We start from the raw sequence: 24,609 nt of genomic DNA, 5'->3' as shown, positions 1-24,609 counted from the left end.
GATTCTGTATTCAGGGCTAAGTACGCTTAAAACAGTGACTACAGATGAAATAAATGTAGAAAAAAATCTTTTTTCCAGTGGAGAAAATTTCTAGAATCATGGAAATTTAATATTTTGTTTAATAGACTCACTACTATTTACAGAAGACAGTATATTTTTTTAATTAAAAGTTTATTGGCTATTGGCTTTAATAGACTTACATTAAAGGAAACATTTTTTTCAAACATGCTAATAAGAAAAAACCCCAGAAAAATGAACAATGCTGAACAGAATATTCAGTGTTTTGAACATAAATAAAACTCATAAATTTTATATGGGTTCTGGAACATTTATTAATATTCCTCCAGCAATGGATTTGGCATTGAACAGGAATACAAACATATGAGTAAGTCTAATCTATATGAATGCAATCAGCTCTTTGAGAACTGAAAGTTTCATAAGTACCCTTGCCATTCATGGCAGAAAGATTATAGGAATGCTACGAACCTTCCTAAACTATTAATAAAAAAAATTTGATATCTGACACATGAAAACATACTAACCACATAATAATTAAACACAATCTTCAGTAATGCCCATTGAAATGAACAAACAGCAAAATATATCCTAATAATGTAAAACAAATATATTCCATTCTCCTATAAAAACAAAGGCATCTTTTTGGTTCTGTTGTTTTTACAAAAAACATTTGTGTGTACAAATGTATGTATTCTTACAGAAAACATGAAAAATAGAGAAAAGCCTAAAGAAAATGAAAATCACCTGTCGCACCATCAACATGAATGTCACTCCTTTGGTGAGAGCAGAAAAAACTCTTAGAATCAAAGATGCTCCAAGGTTTCCCAGCCCCAGGCTCTGCTGATGCTAATTCAGCAAGCGCTTCAAGATTCACAGGCCAACCTCTTTCTGGGCTCTCAAACCTCTCTACCATTGTCTGATTCTGTCACTGCTGCATTTTTCACCAGGCCAATAGTGACCAATAAACAAGGACACAAGAATGCTGACTCCAATCTAAAACTTTTTCTTCCCCAATCATTAGAGCGAGATGAAATTGTATAGTTCATAGGTGCTATCCACCATGCCTGTCCCTGTTTGTTCAGGAGGAAACTGGCAAGAAGAGGTCAGTTAAGTGATCTGTTCAGGTGTCACAGCTGAGCAGAAGTGAAACCCAGTCTTGTAATTGCCAGGCCAGGGCTCCATCCAAGTGAGCATACAGTAAATGATGTGTAGTTATGGGGCTACACTTTTTATGTAGTTAGACTATTAATGAGCTGAAGGGTAGACCATATGGATCTGTCTGACCAGACCAAAGCATCTGGGCAAACTTTCGGCTCATAACAGGCCACTGCATGGGCTCTAGCCACACACAGATCATGTAGTCAAATGAAGGCGTGTGTCCTGGACTGACCATAGGAGCAATGTATGAGCCCACATTCCATGGAGATGTGAGCCTGGTTAAGTCCCAAGGACCTTTTCTGACTGACTACAGTACTGGGGCAGGTTGGAAGGCACAGGTGTTTAAGAGGCCCCTGAGAACATAAGAATTAAAACTAGGAAACTCTTAAATCAGCCAGATGCCTTTTCTGGTCAACAGCCGTGTCTACAGAAACCATGCTTCTCATGACCGATCATCTCCTTTCCAGCTCTGAGCAAACTCCATGAACCCATATCATCTCACCAACTCTGCTTCAAGGCTGTCCCTTCTCATCTAAAGCCTTTGTCTTTGACTAAACAAATCTCTAAATCCATTTTGTTTCTCATTTCTAGATTCACTGACTAAAAGAGTTAGCACTGAGGGGCACCTGGATGGCTCAGTCGGTTAAGTGTCTAATTCTTGATTTTGGCTCAGGTCATGATCTCACAGTTGTGAGACAGAGTCCCGTGTCAGGCTCTGCGTTGAGCATGGAGCCTGCTTAAGATTCTCTCTCCCTCTGCCCCCACTTGCGCAAACATGTGTGCGTGCTCTCTCTCAAAAAAAAAAAATAAATAAAAAGAGCTCTGAAATACTAAAGGTCATGGTTTAATCCTTTCTGATCAGTTGGGTCACTTATGTCTTTGTAAGAAATCTCTTATGTAGGCAGGGTTTGATACAAACATTCCTTATTTGCATAGACCTTATTCTCAAATACAAATGATTAAAGCTAGGATCGTTTCTTGTTCTCTTCTCGCACGACAACAGTGGGGCAGTGTCAGTGTGAAGAGTCTGACTTGCATGTGCCAGGTCTCAAGATGCTTGCCTGCGGATAAGCTCTTTCAACTGTGCCAGTCTGTCACTTCTTAGTGCTTCCCGAATGGAGTGGAAAAATCCAAAGTAGTGTTCAAAGTTGTGCATCATAAGCAGGACCCCAGCCAACAGCTCGTTGGTCACCAGCAGATGGTGGATGTACGCACGAGTATGATTCTTACAGCAGTAACAGGAACACCCTCTCACAAGTGGATCAAAGTCCTCCTGGTACCTGGGAAAGGAAGTTACAATGATATTCCAGAAAGTGAGGAATATAAGAAATCTGCAGCCTAGGCTACCTGTTCTGCTGGTACATAACCAATAGTTAATAACATCACTGGCAAATGTAGTGCCAGTCATCTGCTAAAGTGAGAAGTTAACAGAGAGTGAGTCAGGAGACTCAGGAGTCCTCCTCTGAACCTCCTGGACTGAGGCTTACCCAGCAGCATTAGAGTCACGTGGCCACTCCCTCATGCCGAGCTTTGTCAGCCACACTGTAAAGGCACACAGTGATAGTGAATGCTGTTCTGATGAATGACACTTCTCTCACTCGCCATGAGAACTAGCACCCGAAGACATACAACCTTTCACTTGTGCAGATTCCTGTAGTTTACAAAGCATTTTGACATAGACTGTCTCACTTAACCTCTGGAACCATCTTTGGAGATAGGCATTTTTATTGTCATTTCCTGATGAAGACTACCAGCGGGGTCAAGAGGAAGGGCCTCAGAGCTACCACGCCGAGGTTTGCCTGGCTCAACACACTCAGGCAAGTCATTTAACTTCCCTCTGTGTCTTTACTTTCTCATCTGTAATGGTACTAAGTGTAATGACAGTGCCTACCTTAGAAACTTATTACAAGAATTAAATGAGTTGATATAGCAAAGGATTTGGACACTGCTGGGCACATACTAAGAACAACATGTGTCACTGTTTATCAGCTATTAAGTAATTAAACAACTTGACCAGGGTCACAGAGTCAAGAGCAGCGCTAGGATCTGAGCTTTAGGTCTAGCACTGACAATAAAAAAACTACAATTTCCAGTTAAATCTATACTGTAAGGGAATTCTAGTAGTAACCCATTCATATTACCCTAGCATTTTAAAAACAGCAGTAACATTGGCCATTTTCCAAGGAGTTAAATGTAGTAAACATCACCGTTTCAGACCTATAATCAAGAAGCTTCTCTAGAATATAGATTAGACCTAGGATTTTCATATTCTTTGATAAATTTTCAAACTGTACTATTAGATAGACATAAATAAGTCTGAATCCTTAGAATGTTCCTTTACATAAGACCCAAAACAGTCCAGCAAATAGGTGAGAGTACCAAACTCACAGAAAAACCCGTCACTGGTTCACTAGTAATGACCACTTTAGGCTAAATACAAAGTTACAAGATCTCTTGGTTCATTCTTTATAGAGGGAAATATTTTATTGAGATTTATAATCTGTATGTAACCAAGATGACCTAAGTTCCTTAGAATTTAAACACTTTTGTTGTTTTTTATCTTGAAATCTTTATCTTGCTCTGTCATTATTTAAAGTAACTGGAAAAGAGTAAAAGATACCAATGTATTTGGCCTAATCTTCCCGACAGCTCTTCTAAAACAACAGTTATCTAGCCTTGGTTTTCTGACACGATAAAGTATACAAATTCATCTGCAGAAAAAAAGTTTTTCTGGAACCGAATTTGAGAAGGCCCCAATAATATCCAACTATAAATATTTTATGAAGTCATAAACTGAAAATGGAACAGTTACATAAACTTTTAAAACAGACTGAAATTAAAAAGTCAGAATCAAAATCCAAACTTTAAAAATTTCCTTACTTTTTTTCCTTCAGATTAATTTCAAATGATGTAATTTCTTGGTTGCAACTGGTTGTTTTAATTTTCTTTGTTTGTTTCTTTGTTTCTTCCTGTGTCCCATTTTGTTGTAATACTGAAGGACAAACCAACAAAAAGGCTTGAATGAAAATCAGATAGAGTGGCCATTGGGAGATTTTTATATTAGTTACTATTTTATGCCCTTTGACTCTGTGATTCCACTTATGAGAATTTATCCTAAGAAAATTACACAAGGAAAGTAGTACTACGGACCAAGATGATCACTGACATATTCTTCAGAATATCAAAACTTGGAGATTCAACAATGTCTAAGCAAACTATGGTTACAAGTATGTAATATACAAATAACCTGTCAAGGAATGATTTTAGAAAACAGTTGGGGAGTGTGTGTGCGCGTGTGTGTGTGCGCACGCGTGCGTGTGTGTATGTGTTTGGAGGGGGTTGGAAATCTATGTGTGTGTGTGTTGGAGTTATGTCTCATCATAATGTACATGCAAATTAATTGTGCTTTGTAACTGCCTATGCTCCAGATAGATTAAAAATAGAATATAGTTTTAATTTATGTATTCTGTATGGAGTCCCTGCAAGGAACTCAGATTATCCAGAACTAAATGGGGACCTGAGTTGTTCCCTTGAACTCTTTAAGAAAGAACATTTCTGGATTTATAAGAGCAACACCAATTACTATGCAAGAGCCAGCTGTCTTGAACTGGGGCAAGTAGAGGAGGAGTAATAACAAGTTCAGGGTTGGCTCAAGGAGGATGGACAGACAGTACTAAGAAGATAATTTCTTCCAGATCAAAGGAAAAAGAGAAGTGACCTCAGCATTGAGGCTGTTATAATTTTGCTGCCATGAATTTGTATGCTGATGTGGGAAACTACAATAACGCCTTGGCTTTTTGGAAAATCCTGGTCACTAGGGGGAACTATATTAGTTCCTATACAGGAAACTTACTCCTTTGTAATTTTCACTTTGTAATTGGCAAAAGACTTCAACTTACTACACATACACACATATGTATGATTATTAATAATACTTTAATTGAAAATGTTCAAACTATTTTAGTTTTCCTAATCATGAAGAAACACCTTTCTCTAGCCAAAAAGGAACTTGTTTATTCTGGAGAATTCAGTATCAGGTTTTCTGTAGTTTTGCATATTCATGGTACAGACTAACACTTACCCGTGTCCTTGTGGAAATAATGAAACTTGTAAATGAACATTTATAGAGTGTGTGGTATGCTTTTCGATTAGCATACATTATATTCTGGTCATTTTAAATGATAGTAAAACTAGCCTCCTATATGTAAGAATTTGAGCAAACCAATTTGTTTCCAGAAGTAATTCAATTTATGTTAATGGTTAGTTGGCTTTACGAAACTATAACATCTTCTGGATGAAATTTTAATAACTTCTGGAGAATGAAATGAACCTTTAAGAAGTCTCTGGCCTGAGTTAAATGTAAGGCTGCTGGTGACACAGGAAGAGCTCAAAGGACAGCAGGAAGCAGGAAGAGAAAGGCCCGGTGATGGCCTGAGGCAGATCGGGCATGTAACAGCCCCTGAGAAACTCAGACCCCAGCCCCGTGTCCCATTTCTGTTCCTGCTGTCAGTTAAATGTCAGACTCTGGAACCGAGTTTCTTGACTTCTGACTAAACAATAAAACGGTGATACTTCAAAGCAATATTAGCAGAGGAAACAGCTTTCACATCCCTGTGTTGTTAACAAAAACCCAAAAAAGCAAAAGTACCACTAGGATCAGATGAGGTAAGACTGTATTTTGATAGCATGGGGTTGGCAAAAAGCAGACAAGAACTCTTTTGTGAAAAACTGAATTAACTTTTACTGAGCAGTTCAAAGATTTTCTGTCCTTAGATTTTTATCACTATTTACTCTGAATATTCTTTTTTCAGACTGTTAATAGAAAGGGTTTTGTTTTTCTTGGTTCTGCTAACTATAAAAATCCCTTCCACATAATTGATGAGCTACGGGGAGAACACAAAGGACCGACTGGGTTTTGTGTGCCAACATACCAGAGCATACAGGTAAGAAACAAACATGTAGTTTTATAAAAGGCTGATGTTACAGTATGTATATATCTCTGGCTTGTGACTCAAGGGAAAAATGAAGAGGAAATAGAAAATACTCGAGGCTATCACAGAGACTAATTCAAAAGACCTACACGTCTCTTCAGGGTTCGGCTGGTAATCAAAGCTGAAAGTCAGGGCACATCCCCGCTCTGTCACTTGATAAGGGAAGAAACTCTCAAATAAATCCACTCCTCTTTCAATACACTCGAGTACCTCATCTGGCCGGCTGACTCCGCATACGAGCCTGTGAAAACAACAGTAAAAACAGTGACACGAGGACAACGCCAAGCTGCGTGGTAGGCGACAGATACTAAGGCGTGGTGGAAAGAATGTGGGGCTTTGGCAGCAGAGGGACCTGGGCTCAAGTCCCAGCTATGCCCTTTACTTACTTACTGTGTGACTTTGGGAAGGTTTCTTGACCATTCTGGGTTTTAGTTTTCTAATTAAAAAAAAAAAAGAGCAGTAGTACATACCTCACAGATGTCTTGTGAAGATTAAGGAGATATTTGCAAAAACATGGTGTAGTTTCAGGTCCCAAAGAGAAGTTCAGTAAAGGTTAGTGTGCTTCTCCCGTAATTCCTTCTGAACAACTTCTCTAACCTTCAACCGAACTTTACAGCCTATCTATCCACTCCACAGATTTTTTTTAAGGGTGCAAAGCTATATGTCAACTATACAATTAAAAAAAAATTTTTTAACACTTATTCATTTTTGAGAGACAGAGATAAAGCAGGAGAGGAGCAGAGAGAGGGGGAGACACAGAATCTGAAGCAGGCTCCAGGCTCTGAGCTGTCAGCTCGTGACCTGAGCTAAAGTTAGATGCTTAACCGACTGAGCCACCCAGGCGCCCTTATACTTTACAATTTTAAAAGAATTAAATAAAAAAGATTGCAAAGCTGTTTGCTTTACTTCCCCCTCAAATACTTTCCATGTTTTAACTGTATTTTACCTATAATTTCTTTCCTATAATTGGTTTAAGAAAGACATTTTTATCTATTGTGTTCTTCATAGGTTCATTTACAAAGCTACTCTCGCTTTCATTCTGCCCATAGGATCTAAAACTCTATCTGGCTTTCTTTATTCTTCTCTGTTATTTTCTCCATTAGCAAAAAGTCTACATGGAATGAGGTGGTATTTTCAGAGGTAATGGGTCAGGCATTCTGGGAGAGTTAATCACACTCAACCAGGTTTTGCCACTAACACAAGAAGGGGAGGCACCTTGGATCAGGGCTGACTGGCTGGCTGCTTTTCTTAATGTTTGTTTTTCTACCCATGGTCCCTTTTATGAACTGGCAGAGAAAAGCTTACAGACTCCCTGATTTCTATGAGAAGTCCAAAAAAGTCTTATGTAGTATTAAACAATCAGAACAGTTATATATACGCCGGTTTTTCTGACTGCAGTTTCCTTCGACTAATATAATGTTTTAGAACTCCTCTCCAGCTAACGCTGGCATTTCTACACACGTATAGGATGAAAAACAATCCCAGCAATCAGATCCAGGACCAGACATCTGTGATCACTTAGCTCAAAGAAGTCTAGAAAATGATGGAAATACTAGTGCCGAATTGTTATCTGCACCAGAACGAGATAAGCTCAGGATGGGGAGCAATGAACACAAGAGAGCTAGTTAAAACGACGGGGCAAGTGCTGGCTGGGCTGGTGGAAGTGTCTGGTTCTGGCTGCTCAACTCTGTGTTGCGGGGCTGTGTGTGTGTATAAAAATCCATCAAGCATTGTTTTTAAGTGGTAAAATTTACATATACCATATACCATCCAACAGCCTGAGAGGTATAAAGCAACATCCTATAATCAAACCTCAAAATAGATCTGTAGGAAAAAAGCATGAATATTCACACCAAATTGGGTAAAAAACTAAAGATTAAAAAAAAAAGAAAACAAAGAAAAATGGCGGTAGTATAATAAGAAAGACATCAGTTGTGCTTGGAACCTTGGGGTTTTTAGCTTTAAATCTTGCAGGTCATCTCTCTACACCAGTACATACCGAATCCTGTGTTTATGGAAAGAACTAGCCCCATTAATGTTGCTGGTTCCCCTGATTTCAAAAAATGACACTTACTACTTACTTCAAATCTAAGAACTTCTTCTAGGTTGTCATTATTACTACAGCCTACCTTCGTTCTGCTAGTCACCCCCAATCTGTCCTCAACTTCCCTTGATTAAGGCCAGAGTTCTATATGACTTGATTCCTGTCTCCAGGGGCCATGTTATAACGGATAAAGAATATTGGCACTTGGCACAAAAATGAGGGGAAACACTGTAACACCCACCCTCTCTTATGAGGATCAAATAAACTAGTGCACATGGAAATTGTCCTTGTCTATATTCTGAAATCAAAGGCAGGACAGCTGTGATGGAAACTCTTCCCATAGTCGGCCTGAGCAGACTCAGCCCAGAAAGGACATGATCAGTTCATCAAAAGACATGCCCATGTAGAGACTCGGCATAACACACAATCACCAGCACCCCTGCTATGAAGCCCACGAGGCTTGGTCTGCGTCCTAACTGAACACTAGCCTGGGTTTGTCCTCCGGCAGCTCTGCAGTGACTGATGACAGCAAGTACAGTCTAGTTTCCAGGGTTGTTGAATTCCCTTGAAAGCCATCCAGAAGGAAGCCACCTACGGGCCGCTTGGCTGTCTCTCGTGCTGACCTCAGCCTCTCCTCCACCACATCTCCACCTTCAATCACTCCAATGATGGTACTTTTCCGAAGGACCTAAAGGAAGTAAAGACTGAATGCTTTTAACTGTTTCCAGTAGTGGAGACCTTCATTTAAATGAACTTTACATGGAAGACCAAGAGATAGAAGAGATCAGTGCAGCTGCTGCAGCTGAAGCATGAAAGGGGGTTCATGCTCCCTCCTCCCTGAGAACCTTTATGGCTCCAAAACCCACAATTTGAGAGCCACCCAAATACGTAAGAAAAGACTGAGGAGAAACTGAGGCAATCAGCACATATAGTCATGTTTGAGCTTAGATTAAATTAACACACACTGAGCAAATACAAGAGGGAAAGGACAAAAAGAGCAGTTTTGTTTAAATGACTATTCAGGCCTGTCTTAAATTACTAAGTCTCTTAGTTAGAGATGACTTTAAGAACTTTATGTTTAGCGGGTGCATGAGTGGCTCAGTTGGTTAAGCACCTGACTTCAGCTCAGGTCATGATCTCACGGTTTGTCGGACTCTGTGCTGATAGCTCAGAGCCTGGAGCCTGCTTCAGATTCTGTGTCTCCCTCTCTGCCCCCCCCCCAATCTGTCTGTCTGTCTGTCTCTCTCAAATAAACATATATAAAAAAAGAACTTTACAGTTGGGATAACTAACTGTCCATTTGGGAAAAATTAAAAACTACCTTGCACACCATCCTCAAAAGTAAATCCCACAGGGCCCTATAATCTAAACATAAAAAGAATGATAGAAGTATCAGAAAGATATAGTCAAGTTTTTATTATCTTAGGGTAAGAAAGGCCTACGTAAGCAAGCTAAAGCTTACCAGAAAAGGCTAACATATTTGAGAACAAAATCATCAAAACTTCTCTAGTGAAATATATTCTCAACAAAGGCAAAGGAGAACTCACTGCTTGTTGGAATAGATACCATACTATACTTATACCATAGAAAAACCTCCAACAAATCTTCTAAGAAAATGACACCCCCACAGAAATCTGGGCAGATATGTAAATGTGAATAGGAACTTATGAAAAATAAATGTGAATGCCCTGTCCACAAATAAAGAGCAAACTAAACCTCACCAGTAAGAAAATACAAATTGGCAACAGTTAGGTACCATTTTTGCCCATCACACTGACAAAAATCGTCAAAAAACAGATAGTGACACAGTGGAGGAAAAAGTGTTAAAGAAATGACACATACTCTGATAACCAAAGAAAGTAAAAATTAGTTCAGCCTTTTGGGAAGGAAAGTAAACAAAACTTGTCAAAATGTTGATGATTTAATCCCATGTCCTAAAATTCCACTCATAAGAATCTCTCGTATAAGTACATTCATTCATAAGCACCCCAAAGTATATTCATAAAATGTTCAGAATAATGAAAAACTGGAAATAAGTACACATTAATAGAGTAAAGGCTTAAATTATGATACATGTATAGTACTCAGGTGTTTTAAATAGATGTGGTGGCTACAAGAGATGCATTGACAAGAAATGCATCTGAGATATTGCTAAACAAAAACAAGTACATTTCTGAACATGATCTTATTTGTGTAATAAGAACCCCATACAGTCATGCATATATGTAAACACTATGTGTATACAACTAAAAACTTAGGTTTGCATGGAAAAATGCAAATCGACAGTGGCTCTCTGGTAGAAGAGAGGAATGAGGAAGGAGTCTGAAATGCTGTAAAGAGGGAATTTCATTTCTCACTTTAAGCAAGAGGGACACATTCAGAAGGAACACTTGGGCTGCTGTGTGGAGAAATGAATTAAAAGTGAGTATAGCTAAAGGATGGGTAGGAGGCAACTTTAATAATCCAGGTGAAAGACCAAGAGGACCTGGGTGGTAGCAGTGGGTGGAGGGGAGGGGCAGGATCTGAAAATTCATCAGAAGGTACGATCCACAAACTTGACCAACTAGTTGCCCAAGGAGAGAGTAAAAAGTCTGGGATGACACCTGGCTCCTGTTTTGGAAGTTGAGGGAGAGGATGAGTAGAGCAAAGATAGGAAATTCTAGGAAAAACAGTGTAGGGTGAGGCAAGATGATCTTTCAGTTTTGTGCATTGTGAGTTTGAGGTATGAGCCGCTGAATACACGGGCCTACAGTTCCAGACACGTGATACACATGTGACTGCCCAGCTAGAACGACAGATGCCTGGCACACTGCTGCCACTGCCCCTGGCAGACATGGCTGACAGATAACTCTCTTCCTGTTACCCCCAGGCACAGCTCCAAGCACCCTGGGATGAAAACCAAATGCCATCCCAGGCCTACAAAATATATCAAGAGAAGAAAGCCAACAACAATATTTAAGGGCATTCAGAATAAGAGGATCCAGGAGCACCTGAATGGCTCAGTTGGTTAAGCATCTGACTTCAGCCCAAGTCATGATCTTGTAGTTCAGGAGTTTGAGCCCTCCATCGGGCTCTGTGCTGACAGCTCAGAGCCTAGAGCCTGTTTTGGATTCTGTGTTTCCCTCTCTCTCTCTCTCTCTGTCCCTCCCCTGTTCATTCTCACTCACATGCACTCTCTCTCTATCTCTCTAAAAAATAAACATTAAAAAAAAAAAAGAATAAAAGGATCCAGCGGACCAAGTGAGGAAAAAGAGGTATGCAGACATACAAAGCAGGTGATTACACAAGTCTGCCCCTCTCCATGACTGTCACAGCCCTATCTGGAAAACCTCCTTTCATGGACTTAAGAAGTATAAACATATAACTTATTGTCTAAAATGGAACATAGGTGCTGTCTCCTCTAGCCATCCAAGATGTCCGGAGGAGAGAAGCCTAAGGGGAAGACGGTGGCTCCAGCTTCTGCCATCTTCGGTCATGAAGAAGCAGTAGTCCAAGACGGTGGTCAACTCCCTGTTTCAGAAAAGGCCCAAGAACTTTGGCATCAGATAGGGCATCCAGCCCAAAAGGGACCTCACCTTCTTTGTCCGGCTGTAGGAGCAAAGGGCTCTTCTCTATAACCGTCTAAAAGTACCTCCCGTGATTAACCAGTTTGCCCAGGACCTTGGTCTTGGATGGTCACACAGCTCCTCAACACTTAAGCTGCCCCACAAATACAGACCAGAGACATAGCAAGAGAAGAAGCAGAGATTCTTGGCCTGGGCTAAGAAAGCTGCTGGCAAAGGGGTTGTCCCCACTAAGAGGCCACCTGTCCTTCAAGCTGGGGCTAATACTGATACCACCTTGGTGGAGAACAAAATGGCTCAGCTGGTAGTGACTGCACATGATGTGGGTCCCATTGGGCTGGTTATCTTCCTGCCTGCCATGTGTCCTAAGATGGCGGGGGGTGGGGGGGGTTCCCTACTGCATCATCAAGGGGAAGGCCAGGCTAGGGCATTTTGTCCACAGGAAGACCTGTACCACTGTCACCTTCACACAGGTTAACTCAGAAGACAAAGGAGATCTGGCTAAACTGCTGGAGGCCATCAGGACCGATTACAATGACAGATATGATGAGATCAACCATCACTGGGGAGGTAACATCCTGGGTACAAAGTTGATGGTTCACTTTGCCAAGTCAGAAAAGACAATGGCTAAAGAACTGGCCACCAAATTGGGCTGTGTGCTGTTGCATTTTCTGTACATAAAAGTAATAAAAAGTTCCCTTTCAAGAAAAAAATGGGACACATGTAAAAGTAATAACCATGTAATAATCATGTCTAGACAATAGCATGATTATAGGGATAGAGAGAGGGACCAACACACAGCAATAATGTGAAATGGTAAGGCTGACGAGCATGGGAGAGGGGCTTAAGGCTCATCCAGCTGTTCTAATAATCATGCTGTCACATTCCCTGTCCTCCTTTCTACTCACGCAAACATTACTCATCCTACAAGGATAATTACCAGCTCAAAACAATTGCGAGTGAGCAATGCTAACAATTAGGACCCACGGCAATGTCCCCATGCTGAACTCTTAATGCAGATACTGAGTGTTCTATTCAGAATGACAACTAAGTTTCCTCTGATCATTTCATGTATACTAACTTGGTTAGCCAATTATATGTTTTACCGGCATACTTGAGACAACAATGTTCCTCAGACTCTACGCACTTTGCCACAGTGGGACCTGACCACATCTCAGGACTACTCCACATCAATGATGTCAATGCTGAATTCTCCCCTCCGGTCACACCTTCTCTTTCCTCCACCAGCTCTGCTCCTCCTAGTGAGCTTCACTCACTCTGGTCCCAGGATCTCTGATTTACTGCCACAGCTTCATCCTCCCCACCCTGTCATAACCGGCCGCCATCAGCAAGCGTTTATAGAGGGCTTCCTTGTGTCAGGCATTCTGCTCTATGATGGAGATACAAAACTGACCCTCAGAAATTGAGTTTAAGGAGGTCACAATGTAATAAAGAAATCATTGTACTACAATATGACTTGAGCTATATAATATGGCCACATACAAATTAAAGGGGTGGCAAAGGATGAACCTAGAAGAGTCAGGGACAGTTTCCTAGAATGATGAATGGAATGGAATGAGCCTGATCTGGAAGCAAGAGAAGGAATACGACTGAAAATAAGAAAAAAAGAAACCGTCCATAAGGAAGTCCATGTACAGCCTTGGCAGAATGACACAGGGTGACACTGCAGGGAACTACAAGTGACTCAGAAGGGCCAAAGTGTCAGCTGCAGCCAGCCCGGAGCTGGAGGAGTGGGTAGAGGCCAGGTCACAGCAGGCTGTCCCTGCCACATAAGTGTCATTAAATTCTTCTCAGGAAGGGCATGTGGGCACATATTTGTGTTTTATGAAGATCTCTCAGACAGCAGGGCTGAAGATGGTTTGGATGGAAGTGAAAATAGAGACAGAAAGAATAATTAACAGGTAATTGTACACATAAGAGATGATAAGGTTATTATGCCTCAGGGTTGTGATAAGGAGGAAGGGAAGGAGTGGGCAGATCCTAGAAATCAAGAAGGATTCCTGGGAATCAAGAAGGAGCGAACAGTTGGATATTAAATTGGGTATTAAATGGAGCCTTGAAAGACTCAAATTTCTGGGCTGAGGAACTTGGAAAAAGAAGGAAAAGAAGAGGTTTGAGGAGATCAGATACTGAGTTTGGTGACCTCTGAGTTTGAGGTGCATGTGAGGGATAGTCTAATACAACTCGGCAAAAGTCCACTTCATAAAATTCTGAAGCTAAGCAGAGTGATCTTGATTATACATGCAATTTCAGAATTATTCAGCAATTAAACCTGCTGCCCGGGGAAGAAATCCAGAGTGTGGCGAAAGGAGCCTAAGAATTCGAGAGAGCAAGATACTTACCTTACGGTTCAAAAAAAGAAAATAGGAGAGAAAAGAGACCAGGAGGTGAGAAGCAGAGAAGCAGGAGAAGGAGCAGAAAAGGAACATGAGTTAGGGTTTCAAACAGAAAGGAGTGGTGAGCGGCGCGCCCTTACCTCTGACTCCTCCTGCAGCCGGAGACAATAATCCAGGAATAGAAGTGATCGGTCAACAGACTTTCTGGCTCTTTTTATGGAAGTTGCTTCCTCACAAGATGCCTCTCCATCTGAGAGACACTGGAACCAGTCTGGCTGAAAGGCCTGCTGAATTGCCATGAACTTGGAAGCAGTCATCTCCATTCGTCCCCCAACACCCCACACAGACACAGACTGTCATGGAACAAAATGATGAGGAATCAGCAAGAGTAAAATGCAGATAAAAAGAATAATAATAAAATGGTAAAGCAATAGCGAATTTCATCTTCTTTACAAATGGACACATGATGGCAATTCAATATCCTAGATATGGTAGGTAGAAGAAGCTTCCTGCACCATTTTCCAGTTCTCCAAGGACCTTACAGCTCTTAGAGAGTCCTGCAGTGGCCACACGGCCTGCTTCTGAGCTAGCCCCAAGAACTCTTTGTTATACTTGTCTAGCCCAGTCTTCCATTCTCTGAGTCCCCACCCCATGCATGCTGTCCCTAAATAAACCACAGACTTTGATCTTTCTGTCTTCGATCACATTGTTCCTTTTGGCTGAAATGCCCTTCCCTTACTTCTCTGCCTGGTAAAATACAATTGCATCCTTCAGGACAGAATTCAAATATCATCTACTGTACTGTGCTCCCCAAACCTATCTGGGCACAATCCATCACTCACTCTTCTAAGTTCTTACAGCAATTTGTACTTATTTCTTTTATAGAAAAGTAGTACTTATCACACCATTGTACAGTTGTCTGACTAGAGTGTCCCAATTCATGTTTGTATCCCAAAAGCCTAGTCTAGACTCATACATATTATGGAAGGTTAGTTAAGTGTTCACTAGATTGAGTTAGATACAGATAAAATAAAAAAGTAAGTCAGATAGTACCTAAGCATCTCTATATAATGTTCTTGTTTTCATTACTCCTTCCTCTACAGTATCTTTATTCTTAGAAGAGACTGACAAGGACATAAATGGGGAAGCCACATACATCTTTTATTCTGGTCTAGGGCTTAATTAAGAACACTATTTAGCGGTGCCTTCATGGCTCAGTCAGTTGAGAGTCCAACTTTGGCTCAGGTCATGATCTCGCAGTTTGTGGGTTTGAGCCCTGCATCGGGCTCTGTGCTGACAGCTTGCTCAGAACCTGGAGCCTGCTTCAGATTCTGTGTCTCCCTCTCTTTCTGCCCCTCCCCTGCTCACACTCCATGTCTCTCTCTCTCTCTCTCTCTCAAAAATAAACATTAAAAAAAAAAAAGAATGTTTAAATGAATCCTCTTTCCCTTACAAGTGAGATAGATAACAAAAGTAAAAATATTATCTTTTGGATTACAATTACAAAATAAAGTTTAAAGCAGAAGAATAATTTAAAATACTTAGGCAAGATGAAGAGATATTGTTGACATCAATAAAGCGGGTGCAGGAAAAGTAATTGCATTGTTACTCAGCAGTATATACTGAGGCCTTGCCAGAATGTAGACCTCAGGAACAAGGCCAGTGTGCCATGCCTCAGGTGAAAACTTTTAATGAAGTCCTTTTGATACTGTTCTTCACTAGCAAAAATCTCTGGCTGTGCACCCAGCTTTTTCAAATTCTGTTCTAAAAGCAAGCAGTAATACACTGAGATTCTACTATATATAGTTATACATGTGATAACACTCATCAGCAACTTTCCTAGCACTTCCTGAGGTTGTTAAAACTGCAAATAAAGCATGGCATAAAAAAATGATTGCTTTCTACCATCACAGCAATTTCTCTTTTTTGCCATGTACTTGACCCTCCTTCATCCTCTGATTTTTTTCAACAATGAAAATGCTGAGAATATACTCCTTACCTTAACCCCACCCACAGGCAGCCCTACTCTAATTCCTATAAATTACCCATCCCACCATATTCATAGATATAAGGAGTAGGTCTAAAGAGGTAAGGAATGGGCTGGGAATCACTGGGACAGTGGGGTCCAGCACTGGAGGGATACAATACAATACAATACAATACAATACAATACAATACAATACAATACAATTTGGGACAAAGCAGCAGCGTTGGAGGCCCTTCTGAGAACACACCTTGTTCGTTACATAACCGGCTGGGCAGGGGCTGACCGGATCATGCAGGGAACAGTACAAGAGTGATTCCGGCATGCCTGTACAGACAAAGAAAAGAACTCTTGAAAGCACTTACATCAACAATTACACTGTGTTGTAACAGAGTGCAGCTTTATAAGTGTACTGCTGGATAAAGCAACTCTAAACATAGAGTTCATATGCCATCTTTGAATTCTAAGAGGCCTGTCAACATGAATGAAAAGGTTACCTTTAAAGCCTATTCATCTGAAAAAAGAATTAAAGGTTCATATCGAATGACTAATGAGTTGCTACAAAGAAAAAGTATATCTTAAAGCATGAGACACAGTAAAAGTGTTTAGTGGCACATTGACCCTACTTGATTTGTTTTGGAGAAAAATCTGATATCAAATAAGTCCTTTCTAGGTACCATCTAAAGGAACTAGCTACTGGGAAGATAAGATTATGGTCAAAAGGTAATCTCATTAATAACAAAGCCATCCTACATCATGGGACCTCAGGGCAGAATTACAGGGAAGCTAGAGGATACTGAAAATGGATCAAATTCTCAGTAAGTTTCATTGACTTCATAGGACAATTTCTTAGGTTCTTTAGTCAAAAATATAGTCATTAAAAAAATCCAAACAAGTGCTTACTAAACCATATGTGCTTAAATTTCACATGCAACCCTGCATTTTTACTAAAAAAAAGGATTTCACTGAAAAAAGATGCAGAAAATAAAGCAAACTAAAAAATAAAAACAAAACAAAAAAAAAAACTCTGCAGTTCACCTATTTTCCACAATTTCAGTTAGTACAATAATCCCTAGGAAGCTTATTTAGCTATTTTCACTCAATTATATGTTTATAATTATATGTTTAATTGTATACAATATATATGTATTTACACTATATATTTATAATTGTATACTTTAAAGCTGGTTTTAAAATTGGTTTCAGTCCAGAGGTGCCTGGGTGGCTGAGTAAGTTAAGTGTCCGACTTCAGCTCAGATCATGATCTCATGGTTCTTGAGTTTGAGTCCCGCGTCAGGCTCTCTCCTAACAGCTAGGAGCCTAGAGTCTGCTTTGGATTCTGTGTCTCCCTTCCTCTCTGCACCTCCCCTGTTCATGCTCTGTCTCTGTCTCTCTCCCAAAAATAAACATTAAAAATTTTTTAAATTGGTCTCAGTCCAAGGAAAACATTACATAAATTCCTCTACTGAAATACAGGGCCTTGTGACCACCAACAAGTTATCATGCAGTTTCCCTCAGAAGCAGAGGGCTGAATAACCAATGGAAACAAAATTTTCATTCACTCAAGTAAGTCTCAGATATTGGGAGAAAGCTTCAGGAGAAAGTTGTCTATAGAAGAACTGATTCTCTAGCTGGCACTGCTAAGCTTTTCCGATTTAAAAAAATGGACACATACATCCATATCTAAAATCCTATTTCTGGAACAAAAGATAATAAATATTAACATATCAAAATCTAGCTATATATAAACACTTCATCTTCTGCTTTATGATTTAGGCTCAAACTAGATTTGAGCTAGATTGCGTGGCTAGATTGCTTTGAATCTTAGGTATGTCTCATACAGCTTTTTCCCTTTGGGTCTTTGCTCTGTGCCTGGTGTGTCTGCCCACACCTGTGTACTTGCACCATGATGCCCACCTCCTGACCTGGGTAACTCCTACTACTTTCCCTGGACTCAGCTAAGATACCCCTTTATGCTCTCTCTCAAGAATCCTTTCTTTAGTCCTACCTCCTTCCACATGTACCCCCGACAGCAAGTTATGTGCTGGGCCCTCTGGGCCCTCATGGTACATGTACATATTCCTAATCCTACAAATGCGGTCTCTGCATCCTACTACAATTACCTGTTTATCATTATCTCAGACAGGCTCTGAGTTCCACTGGGGAAGCAACTGTTCCTAGTTATCTTTGAGTCCCTAATGTGTAGTTCTTAGATGCCAAATAAATGCTCATTAATGAATAAGTAAATGTATGAATGAAAGATTAGTTAACAGCACTTCCAAACTTCAAATTAATACATCACAAGACAAACACAAATAACAATTAATTTTTACCTATAAACTTTCCAATTCCTTCCTTATATTCTGCCACAACCTCATGGTGTTCTGCCCTGTGAGCAAAACAGAAAAATACATACTAATGAACTGTTCTACAGATACTCTGTGCAACAACTGAAACCCACTTCTCTGCACCCAAACAAGTTACATGACAGTAGATGTAGTCTTGAACAACAAAGCATGCCACTGTTCAAGAGTACGGGTCTTTACTTTACAAGTATTTCTGTGGGAGCAGAAACTGGCAAAGATCAAGTGCTTCCAGTACCTGGATTTTCTTTCTCCCCTATTATTAACACAATATTGCAGAGTTATTTCATCATATAGCAGGTTCTTCAATGAAGGACAAAGTCAGTATATACATTACATAAAATGATCTAGCTCCATTAGCTTTGTTTTCATAAAATAATACTAGCAAGTACATGTGCAAGATACAGGGAAAAGTTTGAGGCTGGTGCATGAAGACAGACTCCAGAGTCTAAGCTGAGTTCTTATCTCACATTCCCTGCCTATCACCTCTGGGAGTAATGCAATGAGAGCCACCATGCTCGCAAGGTTGGGTCAGAAGAATAGCGAAGCAGCTCTGGTATGTAAGTCTGTCCTGTGGCTGCCCGATTAGGGTCAGATGATGTATAACATTTGATATGACTCTTCTGATTTCATTCCAAAAATCTACAAATTTTTGTACATATAATCAAAAAAGTCTTTTCTCTCCCAAAAATCTAAACAATCCAGTGAAGAAATGGGCAGAAGACATGAATGGACATTCTTCCAAAGAAGACATCCAAATGGCTAACAGACACATGAAAAGATGTTCAACATTGCTCATCATCTGGGAAATATGAATCAAAACTACATTTAGATACCACCTCACACTGGTCAGAGTGGCTGAAATTAACAACTCAGGAGACTACACATGTTGGCAAGGATGTGGAGAAAAGGGAACCCTCTTGCACTATTGGTGGGAATGGAAATTGGTGCAGCCGCTCTAGAAAAGTGTGGAGGTTCCTCAAAAAATTAAAGATTGGGGGCACCTGGGTGGCTCAGTCGGTTGAGTGTCCAACTTCAGCTCAGGTCATGATCTCACGTTTGTGGGTTTGAGCCCCATGTTGGGCTCTGTGCTGAAAGCTAGCTCAGAGCCTGGAGCCTGCTTCAGATTCTGTGTCTCCCTCTCTCTCTGCCCCTGACCGCTCATCCTCTGTCTCTGTCTCAAGAATAAATAAAACACTTTTAAAAATTAAAAAAAAAAAATTAAAGATTGATTTACCCTATGGTCCAACAATAGCACTACTAGGAATTTATCCAAAGGATACAGGAGTGGTGATTCCTAGGGGCACATGTCCCCAATGTTTATAGCAGCACTTTCAATAATAGCCAAATTATGGAAAGAGCCCAAATGTCAACAATCAACTGAACTGATGAATGGATAAAGAAGATGTGGTATATGTGTGTATGTGTATATATATGTATATGTATACACCGCCCCCCCCACACACAGGAATACTATTTGGCAATGAAAAAGAATGAAATCTTGCCATTTGCAACAATGTGGATAGAACTGGATAGTAATATGCTGAGTGAAAAAAGTCACTCAGAGAAAGACAAATATCATATGTTTTCACTCATATATGGAAGTTGAGAAACTTAACAGAAGACCATGGGAGGAGGAAAAAATATATATATACATGTAGTCACAAATAGAGAAAAAGGCAAACCATAAGAGACTTTTAAATATAGAGAACAAACTGAGGGTGGAAGAAGTGCAGGGGTGGGGGGAGGCAGGGAAAATGTATGATGGCCATTGAGGGGGGCACTTGTTGGGATGAGCACTGGGTGTTTTATGTAAGTGATGAATCATGGGCATCTACTCCCAAAGCATATCATATACACTGTATAGTAGCTAACTTAACAATAAAGGATATATATATATCCAAGTCTTTTCTGTTTGCTGTCTAGATGCCTATATGCTGTCAGAGTTGATACTTAAATGATGAGGTCTAACACTTACAGTGAGGACAGCGTAAGCTGAGCCATGGCAGGAACCCCGTGGATAGCATGCAGTGTCTGATGGGTCAGGTGTGGGGCAGAGCCGGTCTTGGTGTATAGAAGGCAGGCTGGAATGTCCATGGTTCGGTCTCCTGTTTTGCCCAGGTTTTTTATTTTTCCTAGGCGACAGCCATTAACTACCTTGGTAAGACTCAGCTTCATTCTAAGAGATTCCTCTAGGTCCTGATAAGAAAAGAAGAGCAAATTCAGAACTCCCGTGATATCTAAAATCTAAGCATTTTACAAAGAAAGTAACCTTCAGAATGATGAATGGCAGCATATTTATTACTACTTCCAGTCTGCAACTACTTTAGATAGCAGGAAGAAAGAAATGGGAAAAGACCCACACAGAATAAGATACCTTCTCCAAAGCCCTAGAGCAAAGTGACAACATCAACCACATTTAACTTCAGTCACGGAATTTTTGTCTGTGCTGAAGAAAAGCAAACAAACTGAAGGACAAGAGTAAAGACTAATCATGGAAAGAGTATGCACTCTTTCACCAAAGGCTAACTTTCAGCCTTGAAAATGTGTATAGAGGAAGGCCACACTGTGGAAGCCATACCGATTACTGATTTGATTCATTTTTTTTCTTTTTTCCTTTGAGAGAATACTAAACAACATAGCAATTTTTCCTAACATGTTGTTACATACAGAAAGCAGGTTCTAAGGGCACCTGGGTGGCTTAGTCAGTTAAGTGTCAGACTCTTGATTTCAGCTCAGGTCATAATCTCATGGTTCATGGAATCAAGCGCTGTGTTGGGCTCTAGGCTGACAGGGCAGAGTCTGCTTGGGGTTCCCTCTCTCCCTTGCTTTCTGCTCCTCCCCTACTAGTGCATGCATGCTCTCTCTCCCCCTCGCCCTCTCTCACTTAAAATAAATAAATAAACACTAAAAAACAAAGGTGTTTATTAAACTACATGGAACAATATACATCAAAAGATAAACACAGATCATCTCTGAGAGGTGAGATTATCTTATGTTGTGTCCAAATAGAAGTGAGAAACCACATGGAGCATACATGCAATTCATAAGCAATTTAGCATTACTTTTGTCAGGGATCTAGGTGGACTATTCCCTTGTCCTTTTGTGTGGTAAACCCTGGGGCCTGATCTTGTCCACATATCCAGCACAGATCCACCCTCAGGGTCAGGCTCAAACAAAGTGATCTCAAATACTGAGCAACCAAATCCGAATGCACATAATTTAATCTGAGAACCAAAAAGGAAAGAGGATCAGTTACTGCATTCATGACCTACAGGGCGCCACGTGGAAAGCCAAATGCCGCATGAATATATTACCTCGAATAGGAAGGGTAAGTAATGATTACATATATAAAGATAATTGAAAGGAGACCCACTGGTTCTCTAATATAACCAAACTCAGATCCTCTAAGGTTAGACACAGGGACTCTCCCAGAGGGAAGAAACAGCTAGATCTGGAAGCCCAGACTCCTGGCTTCCAAGACTTATCTTTCTCTCAGGGACCTCCTAGTCCTATCCTTGTGGAAGGAAACAATAAACATGTTCTAGGAGTCCCATCTTTTAACAGAAGAGCTTCAAATGTGACTAATCATCCACTCAATCCTGAAAACATTTTCCCTTATCTCCCTTTCCCACTCTCTCAATTGAAGAAATAGCTTTCTTCATTCTTAGCCCAAGGCCTGTCATTAGGTTCTTGGGAGTTCTAGAGGGCATTGGCCACCATGTTCTTTCTTAGATGCAGAGATGGGTTCTCCTGTGATACAATGCAAAAAGTTTATTCCTGATATTATTAAGGGTAAAATTCAAAATACTCAGGAGGACACACAGAAATGATGGGCTTTAAAATTCTAACAGAAGAATAATAAATAAAAAATACATAAACAAATAATAAATAATAAATCTAAAACAATAACAGAAGATGAGACAGACTATTCAGAGGGAAAGTATTCTAAAATCTTACACTATTTTTGAGGAGGGGAAAGATCATAAATAATGTCAAACTGTTAAGTATGTGTGTTAAAAGTTTTTAAGTAACCATTAAAAGATTAACAACAGAATGCATAATTTCTGAACTCATTGGGGAAGGATGGGGATGATAAAAAAAATTGGTTACTAGCATAAAAGGCAAAAAAGAGGAAAAGAGACCAAAAAGATCATCAAAAACAGAAAACACAAAATCAGATGGTGGAACCAAAATATGTTGGTAATCACAATATAAGTTAACAATTTCACATAATGATAACAGCAGTAAATAACATTTATTGGGCATATCCTGTCCTTTACATATTGACCCTGATAAAATGTATCATCATATCAACCTCATAAGACAGATGTGATTATTAAGTGCATTTTACACATGAGAAAACTGAGGCTGACAAAGTCACCATTTGGAAAGTGGCAGAGCCAGGACTTAAATCAGGAAGTCTGGCTTTAGAAGCTGTACTCTAATAGGCTGGTAACCTATAAGGAGTGCCATCTTGTCCATACACATGTGCGACGTTTACAGATTAACTGTAATGTTAGGATACAATTTTATAGTCATATTTTCCATTTTGCTAGTGTTTCTTATTACTGTCCTTGATTTCCCTTATCTTCCTTCTCTGCCTCTATCCCTTCTCCCAGACTCTGCGACCTTTCTCCATACTCATAGGAACATTTAAAAGTACTCATATATGGGAAGAGAGGTTTTGGTTTTTTTTAATGTTTATTTTTTAGAGAGAGAGAGAGAGAGAGAGAGAGCGAGCGAGCGCGAGCGCACACCCGAGCGCGTGAATGCGAGGGAGGGGCAGAGAGAGGGAGACACCAAATCTGAAGCAGGCTCCAGGTTCTGAGCTGTTAGCACAGAGCTGGGGGGGAGGGGGCTTGAACTCACAAACCTGGAGATCATGACCTGAGCTGAAGTCCGAGGCTTAACCGACTTAACCACCCAGGCAACCTAGGAAGGGATTTTTTTTTAATTAAAAATGGAAATCTACCACACTGCATGCATTGCTCTGCAATTTGCTTTTCTCGCAGGAGAAAATGTATACCTTCCCAGAAAAAGAGACACAGAATTAACTTACTCTTAAAATAACTACTTCACGATATTACATAGATTGGATCTGACACAATTTATTCAACAATCACCTTGTGATGGGCACTCACGTTACAGAGCAGGTCCAATGATCTCTGCAATAGTCTGATGGCACAGCTTCCCTGATCTCATTTCCACCAATCTCAAATCTACTTTATGTTTCCTGGCAAAGCGCTACGTTTATGCGGATTTTTCATCATCACGACACTCCAGTGATTAGGTACTATCACTCCCAGTTTGCCGATAAGTAAATGGAGGGTCCGCAGTTTCAAACAAGTTGCCTGAGGTCAGTCACAGAGCCAGGTTCAAAGATCCCACTGTACGCTACCACCCTGCCTTATGAACCTATGTATACCAGAAGGGTACATCCTCTAGGGAACATCTAAGTTCAGTAATAAGGATGGATTTTTCTTCACTCCGTGGGCCACCTCCAGTGGCCTCAGACCTCGCGAAGCCCTGCGCTCAAGGATTCTAGATCTTCCCAATCCTCCCAAATACACAGTGCCATCCAGGAAACACTTCCGGCTGAGAACTTGATGCTTGAGCAGAGGCCAGTCGAAAGGAGGCCCTTTTCGCTCAGAGATGAAGTGAAGTTTACATGATTTGAGAGAATCTGGATTTAGAGAAGCCAAGATCCATCAGAAGAGCCAGAAAAGGGAAGGTCAGGAAAGACAGGAGTACAACTACGGTTACTGCAACGCAACCAGTAAGCGTCTGGGAGCGACGCGACTCATCCACTCTCAGTAGCCCCCATTCTATGAGGGAAAGGGGATACTTACCTGCACAGCTACCAACTTTTTTGGCCTTGAGACCCCCTCAAACTCCTCGCAGTTCGTTACCACGTGTCCGGCTTGCAGGATTCTCGGCCCCCTGAACCACCGCCTCCGAGGCAGAGCCAATCAGGGAGCACTGCGTCATCACCGGGCGCCAGTAAAACGCAAAGGTAATCTCAAAGCGAGCTCTGGTGACTGCGAGGCCGCGGGACCGCTGCCGTTGCCATGGGTTACCGAGCTAACTTGTTCCGCCTGCGCACAGCCTCCTGGGAGTGGTGGTTCGGC

The 24,609-nt window shown here is 40.7% G+C and overlaps 1 protein-coding gene and 1 pseudogene across 1 annotated transcript; one reads left to right on the top strand and one right to left on the bottom strand.

The window, feature by feature from the left end:
* Window positions 1-2,004: 2,004 nt before the first annotated feature.
* Window positions 2,005-24,440, bottom strand: QTRT2 (queuine tRNA-ribosyltransferase accessory subunit 2). The gene is made up of 9 exons (XM_029939336.1): window positions 24,331-24,440; window positions 20,457-20,677; window positions 18,449-18,504; window positions 16,366-16,442; window positions 14,272-14,484; window positions 8,700-8,899; window positions 6,257-6,408; window positions 4,057-4,168; window positions 2,005-2,456 (listed from the first exon to the last, which is right to left on the bottom strand). Exons 2-9 carry the CDS (start codon window positions 20,654-20,656, stop codon window positions 2,225-2,227), a joined length of 1,242 nt encoding a protein of 413 aa, XP_029795196.1. The 5' UTR covers window positions 20,657-20,677; window positions 24,331-24,440; the 3' UTR covers window positions 2,005-2,224.
* LOC115292487 lies at window positions 11,625-13,201 on the top strand (annotated as a pseudogene).
* Window positions 24,441-24,609: the final 169 nt, after the last annotated feature.

Source organism: Suricata suricatta, chromosome 5, assembly GCF_006229205.1.
Source record: "Suricata suricatta isolate VVHF042 chromosome 5, meerkat_22Aug2017_6uvM2_HiC, whole genome shotgun sequence".
Taxonomy (NCBI): Eukaryota; Metazoa; Chordata; class Mammalia; order Carnivora; family Herpestidae; genus Suricata; species Suricata suricatta.
The sequence above is the reverse complement of the archived record's forward strand: the minus strand, read 5'-3'. Positions and strand labels throughout refer to the sequence as shown.

Excerpts from the sequence above, each read along its gene's own strand:
- QTRT2 (XM_029939336.1), bottom strand. The coding sequence starts at position 20,656 with ATGAAGCTGAGTCTTACCAAGGTAGTTAATGGCTGTCGCCTAGGAAAA. Across the intron at positions 14,485-16,365 it reads CCGGTTATGTAACGAACAAG|TCTGTGTCTGTGTGGGGTGT; the intron begins GTGTGTTCTCAG and ends GTTCCATGACAG. Across the intron at positions 4,169-6,256 it reads GCCGAACCCTGAAGAGACGT|TATTACAACAAAATGGGACA; the intron begins GTAGGTCTTTTG and ends TTTGTCCTTCAG.